General features: G+C 34.0%; 1 protein-coding gene across 1 annotated transcript in view; it reads right to left on the bottom strand.

Moving 5' to 3' along the window:
• MS3_00011118 (uncharacterized protein) overlaps positions 1 to 12588 on the bottom strand; it is a gene marked incomplete at both ends in the record, with an annotated part of 121065 nt that overhangs the window by 37453 nt on the left and 71024 nt on the right. Inside the window, 5 exons of the mRNA XM_051219526.1 lie at positions 1496 to 1853; positions 5267 to 5600; positions 6907 to 7041; positions 8124 to 8438; positions 12078 to 12578. Of these exons, the coding sequence (XP_051064800.1) occupies positions 1496 to 1853; positions 5267 to 5600; positions 6907 to 7041; positions 8124 to 8438; positions 12078 to 12578 (1643 nt within the window). The remainder of the gene's footprint in view (positions 1 to 1495; positions 1854 to 5266; positions 5601 to 6906; positions 7042 to 8123; positions 8439 to 12077; positions 12579 to 12588) is intronic.

Genomic DNA, 12588 nt, shown 5'->3' with positions numbered 1-12588 from the left:
AAGACCCAGTAGCTAAGTGGATAACCCGATAGCGTTTAAAGAGAACGGTACTGAGTTCGAGTTCCGAATTGAACATAATCTCTAAAATGCAGGTACATTCGGAACTGGCGAGTTCAAAATAGGACGAAACGCGCGTGTTGGATTCCACTGCTAGCCACTATCCATCTTTGCTAATTATTCAGTTTAACATTCGTTTATATTGTTGACAATTTAAGTCAGTATTCATTTCAGTATGTTATTTCGATTTTATTCTGTTAATTTCTATAAATTTATTCATTAAAGCCTCTGTAACGTATTCAGTATAAAATTCATTTTTAAGTTATACCTATTTTAAGGGTGATTATTTATCATTGTAAAGAAAAACCAGGTATATAAAGTAATATCTTTTTAAAAAAACAATACATAAACATCCTTCGCAATTCCAAGGGGTCAAGCTTATCTTCTTTTGGTCCGTACGTATTGTTCACACTCATTATGGTCATCTATGAGTTGATTAACTATATTGTCTTATTTACTAATGTTACTTATATTTTGAATGGTGTTAGCAACTGACAAGGAATTTCTAAAAAAAAAAAACATTAAAAAAATCTACTTCACTCCTACAAATGATTTGTGTGTTTAAATAGGCACATTAAGAAATTATATAAGATGCGTCCAACTTGTACAGTTTTGTAAAGATCATGACTTAGTTAAATGTGTTTCCGTATGGATTGTCTAAGAGATTTAACGAACGATATTGTCATTTAATAATAAACACGCGCCCACAATCATTTACATAAAAATTAATTCTATGCTACGATTAATAAAGAAAACTCAAAAAGTAATATGAGCTATTGATTAAGGCGAGTTGTGGAAATCATTGAATTTTAGTTTCTACTACAAACTGAACTTAAACAAACAACGACTGAAAATCAGATAATACTAGAAAGTTGTTTCTTTCTAGCATAAGTTGCCTTAATAGAACATATGAACAGCCTTGTCAAGAATCAAACTTAAGACATTCAGGCATTGTGATGAATATTGAGTCTTTAGATTTACTGAATCGGCATCAAATATCTTACATGACTAATTACTTAAGAAAAATATTATTAAAAAGCATCTAATAACTGTTAAGCAACGAAAACTGACAATATTAAAAGAAAACTAGTGAATAACTCTGAAGTTCTAGTGAAAAGTTCTGACCAATGGAATTCAACCGCATCGAGTGTGAACAAGTACCCACCGATGGAATTGAAATACAGTTGAACAGTATCTCGAGTTGATTGATGTTAGTCATATACACTATTGATTCAAGCTCAGTAGCCTAAATGTTAAGTGTTCGTGTGAAGAACCGAGAGTCTTGAGTTAGATCTGTTTTAGAGTTGTGGATGCGCACTGCTAAGGAGTCCCATACTAGTACAGGATAGCTGCTGATCAGAGCTTACAATGGTTGTCTAATTTAAATCTGTTCGTGATCTCAGTTAAATATATTTTAATTAGTAACATTTTTACTTACCTATATATTCTGAATTCACCAAAATATGTTAAACAAGTTATTAATAGAGGTGAAATATCAGAATCTTTGCGTCCTATTTTCATCTCTTTATCAACATTAATATTCAATATACGTAAATGAATTGGCCAATCGGATAGTTTAATGCATAAGTCACATTCGTTTATAAACCTTTTAAAATATTGTCTTAATATATGAATTTTTGGCCAAGAAGCTAATAACAATGATGAATTTGTGGAGAAATTGTCCAGAGGAATAATGATTAATAAACCTAATTTAATAGAATGTGCATCGTTATTCTTCAATGTGAATGATTCATGAATATGATTATAACCGCCAAGCCATAAATTGTAATTATTGTCTGAAAAAGAAGAAAATTTGGGTAGAACAGTCAGTAAGTTAGTCAGGTAATTAATCTATAGCCAATAACATTGTTTAGTTCAACAATCAATGATTCTATGGACTGATAGAGAGCATTGATTTGACCACCTCGAGCGTTATCCCGACCTACTCCTACACCAGTAAATATCATGAACAGAGATAGGTAGAAGTTAGGCCTACATAATACATGCCTCAGACAATTCAGTTGATGATAAATCATAGTCACGTCAGTTGACCTGACATTTTTGCAAAAAAAAATGTACTTTTATCCTGTAAGGTAGTTTTAATGTTTACATAAGGATTTAAAACCAACACATTTCTCTTTAAATATCCAATGGGTTATTCACTGATGAACTACTCAGTCCGGATAGTCACCAGTTTGTAGTACGGGGAATATAAATGCTTACAAATAAAAATTCCTACACACTACAGAAGCTAGTAGCCATCTAGACTCAATAAATTCTTCAGTAACGCGTTCAACATCTAAAGCGAAAAGTACCGGGCGAATGCTAACACAGGGATACAGATAAATTCAGATGATATGTCCAACGATTCCATTGCTAACAACATATCAAATACATCAAAACGCGGGACACAACATCAGATTAACGCGACTCGCTCACAATGTACATATGACAACAGAGAGCATCAATTGCGTCCGTGAATATCAGTGAGAAAATATAAACATTTATTAATATACTTCTTAGGTTTATTTATTTATTTAAATACACAAACATTAGTACAAGGAGACGACAAATGTATATGTACCATACTTGGTTATTATATTTTCGTGAGGGCTGAGATACTGTCCGAGCACCCAAACCGAAGTAGGTGCTTTTCCTAAGGAACAGCTTCCCAAACCCTTGATCTAGAGGTTTAATCCACAAGGCAGTGGAGCAACGTAAGGAGGTGCAGTCCCATGGTAGCCAGTGACAAACAATAGGTTCATACTCAATTTGTGCCCTCAATATCCTGGAGCCCATGTGCACCCTTGATTTGGAATGGTGGTTTTCCAATCCTCCTAGGTGGCTCTTCTGTACCCACCAACCTGGTTAAAGCACCGAACATTCGCTTTTCTCTCTCTCAGTTACGTAAACAACACCTCCGCCATGAGAAGGCAGTGAGTAGGACTTCGCTGGAAGTGGCTGTATACTTGTGACTATGTGAGAGCATTTGATGAGGGAGAGCGGAATCTCTCAACCTTCGAGTGTACTAAGGCATTTGGGGGCCCTTATGTTTAGCTTTTCATCACAAATAAGGTCAATGGTTCTGATACTCTGTTTTGAATTTTTGTTTATTTTTTTAAATCACTCAACTGATATGAAGTTGGACTAATATGCATTTACATTAAGTAGTAGTATGCTGTTCATAACAGACTAAATGTACGTATAAGTAACTACATTCACAATTTAAGAAATGTATTCTAAAAAGAACAGTTAAAAAATCATTAAGAAAAAACGTGAGAAATCTCAGCAAACATGTCATTTCATTTATATTACATTGAAGTGTACACAAAATCATTGAAACGTGAAATGACTGTACTTTCCACTGAGGTTGATTTTTTCTCTTTTTAAAGTTAGTATTACTAGTATTTCTAGGTGTGACAATTTGTCAATAATCTTTTCTCCCTTATTCATTCAAACCAACTGACAAAAGTAAAAGAATGATAACAGATCTGGAAGAAAAAAATTAACATATTCCTGATAGTTATCAGAAGGGGTTTTTTGGAGATTTTAGAAATCTCAATAGTTGAAATCATGTGTCAATTGAAGCTAGACTACCATGGAAAACTTGGAAGCATTAGTGAGATGCCGTGGCCAGTGGAGTTCAACCAGGTCTGTTGTGAGATATCAGCTCACTGAAGACAATGGTGTACGGTAGCGCAATTTCGTGGATTGGTAAAAGTTAGATATTAACACCGTTGGATGCCGGCCGGTTCAGTGGCCTAATGGTTAAGCGCTCGCGCGCGAGACTGGTATGTCCTGGGTTCGGACCTCGCTGGGGGCGGAATCGTGGATGCGCACTGCTGAGGAGTCCCATACTAGGACAAAACGGCAATCCAGTGCTTCCAGGTTTTCCATGGTGGTCTAGCTTCAATTGATTCATGATTTCAACTATTGATATTCCTGATAGGTTGAGAGAGTCTAGACAAATAATGGTTAACTTCCAAACGTTAAATAGTTCATATACCCTTTTAGGGTCAAATGACAGGTAAAAATTTACTAATAAGACATGTTTTTGGAAAACACTGTTTATGCATCAACTCTATGTTCGGCTACATGTGATTATCTGAGTCAGTAGTACAATGGTATATACACCTATGACCGATTTCGCACTTAAACCTTCTTGCTCTTATTTACATTCTGGGATTGGTCAAACGTAGGAACTGTAAAATAATAATAATAATAATAATAAATGGATCACACTGTAGAAAATAGAAGTTCCTTAATTTTCTTTTCTCTAGTCTCATTAAACAATTAGCATGGAAACAAACAAATAAATAAATAAATATCAGAAGGGGTTTTGTGGATTGCTTACTTACTTCACTTACGCCTGTTACTCCCAAATGGAGCATAGGCCGCCGATCAGCATTCTCCAACCCACTCTGTCCTGAGCCTTCCTTTCTAGTTCTATCCAATTTTTGTTCATTTTCCTCATATCTGTCTCCATTTCTCGGCTTAATGTGTTCTTTGGTCTTCCTCTTCTCCTTTGGCCTTGAAGATCCCACTTGAGAGCTTGTCTTGTGACGCAGTTGGGTGCTTCACTCAATGTGTGTCCTATCCACTTCCAGCGCTCCTTCTTGATTTCTTCCTCCGCTGGGACCTGGTTTGTTTTCTCCCACAGTGGGTTGTTGCTGATAATGTCTGGCCAACGGATCTGAAGTATTTTGCGTAGACAACTGTTAATAAACACCTGTATTTTGTGATTGATAGCTTTCGTAGTTCTCGAAGTTTCCGCCCCTTGCAATAAAACTGTGTTGACATGTGTATTGAAAATCCTGACCTTGATGTTGGTTGACAGTTACTTTGAGTTCCAGATGTTCCTCAGTTGTAAATATGCTGCTCTTGATTTGCCGATCCGCGCCTTCACATCTGCATCAGATCCACCCTGTTCATCAATGATGCTGCCCAAATACGTAAAGGTTTTTACATCTTCCAAATCTTCTCCGTCAATTGTGATTGGATTGGTGCATTCTGTGTTGTATTTGTGGATATGATAGTAATTTTATTAGTTGAGATCATGAGTCAATTGAAACTAGACCACCATGGAAAACCTGAAAGCACTGAACGGCCATTTCGTCCTATTGTGGGACTCCTCAGCTTCAACTGACTTATGATCTCAACCATTGAAATAAATGAATCACAATTTTTGAAATAACCATTCATCACTTACCAATTACAGCACAAGTTACAACTTTTAAAAAATCAATTGAATACACCGATTGTATATGACTAAAACAATTATTTTTATCAATGAATGATTTGTTCATTAAATCATTTTGATAAATTGATAATGAGTTTGATCTATTCTTCTTCTTCTTATTATTATTATTAATAATATTACAATGATTAGTAATAATTTCATTGGATAATGATAATAATGAAGTAGATAATTGATATGAATTAGTTAAATGTACAATTTGTTCAGCTGATGGTCGTCTATTTGAATTGGATGACCAACAATATGTCATTAAATTGATTAATGCAATAGGACAACATTTAATAAACTGTTATTTGAAGTTGTGATAAAAAATAAAAGGAAAAAAAGAAAATTTTGACAAAGTAAACATCCCAATCATCGTTTAAATCCATGGCCAAATATTATAATTACTTACATATGAGCAGTATAGGGTTGTGGAGATTATTAAGTTTTTGATTGAGATCATGAATTGACTGGTGTTAGACCATCACTGAAAACCTGAAAGTCGTGACCAATAGAGCTAGTCCGTATCGGGTAGAGACAGGTATCTACCTCAGTACAATGAAAGATGGTCGTGCAATTTCGTGAATTGGTTGAGGTTAGACATTAACACCGTTGGATACTGACTCAGTGATCTAGAGGTTATGCGTTCGCGTGCGAAACTGAAGGCCCTGGGTTCGAATCCCGCGAGCGGGATCGTGGATGCGCACCGCTGAGAAGTTCCACAATACATACATGATACTCGAGATACCAGATGAGATCAATTATTAATTGTAACCTGTTTATCAAATAGTCTACATTAGTGTAATCAGCAGTTACACTATAACACCAACTTAAATAGACGTGAGTAAAGTCAGATTCGAACTTGTAATCCACTGAAGTAAACATTGGGAACTTAAATAATAAATAATATTTTGTGATATCTCAATCAGTAGAAAATTGTATTTCTGATGTTTCTTGACTTAATGTAAGTCACTACTTTAAATTAAATAAGTAGCCGAGATAAAATTAACACAAGCTTAAATAGTACAAAAGAAATAAAGCAAAATATTTTTAGTAAAATCAAAATTGCAACAGGTTTGAACATGTCAGTGTCATGTTATTTTGTGCAAGGTCAGAACTTGAAGTAATAAAACACAGTCCTCAATGTAGAATCTTTTGAATACGAATAAAGTTCCCTAATCTCAAGGTTAAGTAATCAGTATGAGACCTAAATGTTTTATGTCGGATTCCCAAGGAGATTTGGACCCACACTCCTGAAGATTTCTGTAGTAGGACAAAAAAGACTGTTTAGTGATTTTTGGGTGTCAATGGTTGTCTAACGAGGGTATGCCCACTATATGTTATTAGGTATTGACGAATAATCGAGCAGATTTATTGACAATATTAGATAACATTGAATATTACAAAATATTCTATTGATACCACGAGTCCAGGACGTACATGGATAGAGTATTTTTAGTTAAAATATATGCTGATTAGTAGTGGAATCCAGGACACGCGTTTCGTCCTATTTGGGACTCGTCAGCTGGATGTACCTGCATCTCAGAGTTGATGTTTGGATCATTCATGAAATCAAAAGAAAAATTCAATTCAATATAAAAAAAACCTACATGTTGTGGAATACCAGGACGTACACCTGAAATAACTTGTTGAGCTAAACGATAAAATGACGATGACGATTTTTTGTACGGTTGTTCTAATTGAATCATTTCACATAATAAAATTCCCATAGCATAAATATCAATCTATAAAGAGTAAAATAAAGGGAAACAAAAACAAGAGAGTAATAATTAAATGAAAAAATCTGACAGTAGGGATATATTTTGGAGGCAATTTGTAGTCCAATCACAATATGCAATAGTGTCTTAGGTTTCTGACTGATGCAAAGGTGAAGGGCAATGAGAAACTGTAAAAACAGTTATCAATTTATGAATATATTTAATGCACATTCTAATAACGGATTTATATGTTGCTAGTATACACACTATCACAATGCATTCAGTTAGCCAGTTGCAGCGTAGAACGTTGTACGTATGTACATCGGTTCAAGTTGTCATACTATATTAGCATAAAGAGACGAAATTGTCAGGTCAAATCTCAGAGTTTATATAGAATTCAGAAATCTCAGAATTTGGAGGAAGAAAAATAATGAGTTCATCTGCGCCATTGCAAACGATTTTGAGTCATGTCATTGGAAGTATTTAACCATTGGTTACGATCGTTAAATGGACCCCAACCAGGTAGTCAACACCTATGATCATGGCACAGTCAAACTGTAAATAACTTCATGGGCTGACATAATCTTTTAGTTTGGCCGCCCCTAGCTTTCTTTTAGTCTATTCCTACAACAGATAACATCGCCCAGCCAGCTAGATGGTGGTTGGGCATACATAGAAAAGGCATAGAGATAATTGGTACGAAAAGTTAAAAGGTAATGGTTCGAAGGGCATATCCGTAATCCTGAGGAGAAAAATGCTCTCTGTGAGATTTAAACCCTTGTCATCCATCTGCACAGTTTAAGATGTTATCATTGTGCTGTTTTCGAGCTGCGACAGATCTTTAGAAGGTAATATGTATAATCTGAAGAGTAACTAATTTTTTTAGATGATTTTTAGATTCATTTGTACTGTATTTTAAACTTCACTTCCCATTTCTAACATGTTATAGAAAGGCCTTTATCTCTTATATGTCCATTTGAATTACTAGGTTGGAAAGGTTTATTTAATGTTTTGATGAAAACTCATGTTATAATAATTATGAATGAAGCATAATGAAAAGATATATATCATTGAGAAAATTTTGGCGTTTTTTTTTTCTTTAAACAAACCTTTGAAGTATATGTTTGTTCACCTATATAGTCTAAAATTTCAGGGGCCATATAACCAGGTGTACCAACATATCCTCTACATCCATTGCCATCTTCATCATCGTCACGTACACTCATGAATCGACTTACACCATAATCAGTCAGTACAATATGTACTTCGGATGGATTCTGATCATTCGATTCCGATGTTGATGATGTCGTCATCATCATCATCATTGTAGAAGGTGATGGTATTGACCAAATTAATATATTTTCCGATTTTACATCACGATGAACAATAGATAAAGAGTGAAGATATGCAAGTCCTTTAGCTATCTAAAATATTCATAGTTCGAAAGAAAAAAAAAGAATTGTAACATATTACTAATTAGTGTAATTTGACTCGATCATTCAAGTATTGGACTATAAAATAATGAAACTTTCCAGAAAAATACGACTGTTTTAATCTGTGTAGCTTAATAAACCAATGTGATAAGTATAAACTGGAAAAAAATAAGACCGTTACCATGTTTAATGTTGTATAATAATAATGATCAAATTGACTTAAGCTTGAAATATTGATTATCAGACTTCAATTCCTTGTTTGAATGTTGTTCAATAGAGTAAGTATGATCTAAAATGAATGAGATCTAATAACAGTTGACGTTAGATTTATCCATATAGGATTCTAAAGAGTTCAAATTAAGAATAAAAGACTGTTTAACATTGTATTATTTCCATTAATTGTTCTTTACGTTATGTATTTATTGTGTACATTACTTTCAGAATGTAAATACATTTTATGATCAAAGTTTATTCAATTTTACAATAAGGTTAAAAGTAAGGAGATTTTTTTATTTCGAAGAAAAAAAAGATATTATAAGCAAAGATGGATAGTGACTATGGGTGGAATCCAGGACACGCGTTTCGTCCTATTTGGGACTCGTCAGCCGAATGTACCTGAAACTCAGAGTTGATGTTCACTCTGGGACTCGAAACTAGTACCATTCGCTTCAAACGCCATCGCGTTGGATTCCACTGCTACCCACTATCCATCATTGCTTATAATGCTTGTAAATTAAGGCAATATCGAGGCAATACGCACAGTATGAACATATGCCAATAAGAGATTGGTCAATTTCAGTCCTAAACATCAATCGGAAGATTCAAGTAAAACATTACCAAGTGAAAGAAAGATATTTTTTAAATTTGCATAGTAACTAACAGTGAAATCTAAGAACCATATGTCATTCTATTTAAGACTCTTTACTTTAAAGTACTTGAACTATATTACTTATCTTAATAATGAAATTAGAACGGATTACAGTGTATATATAACCCAAAAGAGGCTGATGTATTTCAGTAAATAACATTAACAATGGGAAAGTAAAAAGCTATTAAAAAATAAAACTAAAATGTATTCTCAGTGGTTAAGATCATGAGTCAGTTGAAGCTATACCACCATGGAAAACCTGGAAGCACTGAACAGCCGTTCCGTCCTATTGTGGGATTCCTCAGCAGTGCGCACCCACGAACTCGCTCCCTGCGAGATTCGAACCCAGGACCTACTAGTTTCGCGCGCGAGCACTTAACCACTAGACCACTGACATACCTAGCAGCAGAAGGTTAAGAAGATCGAAGAAAGGAGAACAAGAATAGAGAATAATCGCTGTGGATATAAAGGAACAGTAAAGTCTGAGACAATTGATTTACATTTTGCAAATAAAGTAATTATTGTATGGTTCTTAGATTTTACTAAGATGTTCTGTAATTTTGTATTCAAATACATTCTATTGTCCCCGCTTGTGTTCTCGTTCACTACACTAATAGTTCATATAATCAGTCACATAAGAACAACATATAACTTCATATACATATATATGCACAATAGTTCAAGTTGCTACATTATATCATTACACCGAGATAAATTATATGAACCTCAAAAATTTTTTGAATCGATTCAACAATTGTCATCATTCAATTCAATCCACATCAGAAGTAGGCATTTTACTTTCTTGATATACGGTTAAAAAGGTCAGATGGTTCTTTACAGAGATATATATGTAGAAAACCAACCTGGAATGGTCAGTATAGGTATTTCCATAGCTGGGCCCCATTGAATAGAAAGAGAAACTTAATCCACTCTTTATCCTCAAGTATTAGGCGAATATGTTCGAATAACACAATAGATGGCGAACTACTTTAACTTTGACAAATATTCGTCAGAAATGATTATCTACCTGGATTTTTCGTTAGGAACTTAACACCAAGACAGCATACTGGAAAAGCACCAACAATTCGGAAGAAAACGTCTTATGAATATCAAATTTAAAATATACTGCTGTCGAACTCTTGAATTAACGGATTTCAAAATCGATGAATAAAACCTATTCAGCTAGGCTCCGTATTGTTTTATCAGCCCAGCCTACCATTCACGGATGTGTTAAGGATAAACTTCCAGTTTGAACCATATCGATGTGCATCTATAAATTTACTTGTTGCCATGGGGCAGGTTATATCGGCCGCACAAAGCGAACACTTTCCAAACGCACCTTAGAACATTACCCAACGTGACTTTTAAAAAGAGAAAGCAAAACAGTCACCTGTTCAACACGGCAACATCTAATACACTCCCTTCTGTAGTTGTTAGGTTCCGATAAGCATAATGAATGGTAACTTTTGAGATCCATTTATGGACCAATACTATGCTTATATTTTTATCGTATAATTGTTAAACTATTTATATTCATGTCCTTTTTATTATGAGCTTTATTTTGACCTATGAATTACTCTTGTACGACTTACCATTCTTGAATTATGCCTAGTCTATCAATTACTAGCTCCCACATTCACAGCCACATTTGAATAGTTCTTGCATAAATGTTGTTTCCTATTTTATTGGTATGATGTGGTCTATCTGGTTGGTATATAAACCCAGTATGCTTGAAATGAATGATTCATATTGCAGAGGCTGAGATTAGTGTTCTGGACTTAACTGGCTGGGCTAGGCAGGAAGCAGGACCGATAAGGACTATAGACTGCTCGTACGGGTTTTTATTCGTCATTGGTCCGATCGATAATTCACTGTTCTCTAATTGGCGGTATCGTTACGTCATGCATTAAGAGGGCACTCAGGCTACAAGTTATAACCGTAGTATATTTTGGTTTTATTTTTCTTAGAATTAGTACTTTGTAATTTTAAACCATAATCAGTTATTAGTATTGGACTGATATTAATTGCACGGTGGTTGTTCAACAATCCGATACAATAATAATAAGGATAGGAGAATCTATAACTCATCTAACGACTTTCAAACTATCTACAAGACTAACTATGCAAACAACCAATTATTATCATTCTCACACACATATCCGAAAACAAAAAGTGAAAAGATCTATGGTATAAAGAAAAATCTTTCTTAACTGTTATTCACAACAATCATATTAATATCAACCAATTAGTTTGAACGTAATGACACAATTCAGTTAACTAGTCAAGAACTTCATGGAGTGATATCATATTTTGATTTAACTTCTTTTAGATATATTTCTTACAATATATACAATACAATTTATATTACATAATGCACAAAAATATGCTGATGATTTGCATATTAAACATTAAAAAAAAAGATATTTGTATCTGTCTAGTCAATAATTTGAAACTGTATACCATTATGATCCAATAATAAAATAAACACAAATAACAAAAAACCAACCCAAAAAACAAAACAAAAGAAAAGAAAAAGAACGAAGACACTATCACCATTGGATGCCGGCTCAGTGGTCCAGTAGGTTAAGCGTTCGCGCACGAGACCGAAGGCCCTGGGTTCGAATCCCGCGAGCGGGAACGTGGATGCGCACTGCTGAGGAGTCCCACAATAGGACGAAACGACCGTCCAGTGCTTCCAGGTTTCCAAAAGTGGTCTAACATCAATCGGTTCATGATCTCAATCAAAAAAGAAAAAATCTTACCTGATTAATTATTAACGTCATAGTGATTGGATGTAATGGATGATTAATAAATAATTCATTATAATTTGTTGTTATGACTGATGTATTCATTGTTGTCTTTAATACATCTTGATATAATATTAATAATGAATTGAAATAATCAGATAAATTGCCTAATGGTAATAATGGCATTAAAAATCCAATAGGATTAGGATAAATAATTCCATAACAAATAAGTAAGTTATTACTATCATTAATACTATTTATCTTGTCCATATTATTAAAATCTTTTAATTTATTCTTTTGTAAACATTTATTAAAACAACTTTGATTAGATCGTTTTTCTTTTAAACAATAACTATTACATAATCTGTTAGTACGTCTACTCTTATGATATAGTAATAATGATGATGATGGTAATGAAGGTGACCATGATGATAATGATGATGGAAAAGAATATTGATTAGAATACAATGAATTTCTTGTAATTGATAATAGGATATTTAATTCAGATCGAATTTCCTATATAAAG

This window comes from Schistosoma haematobium, chromosome 5, assembly GCF_000699445.3.
Source record: "Schistosoma haematobium chromosome 5, whole genome shotgun sequence".
NCBI lineage: Eukaryota > Metazoa > Platyhelminthes > Trematoda > Strigeidida > Schistosomatidae > Schistosoma > Schistosoma haematobium.
This window is presented reverse-complemented; position numbering and strand designations above follow the sequence as displayed.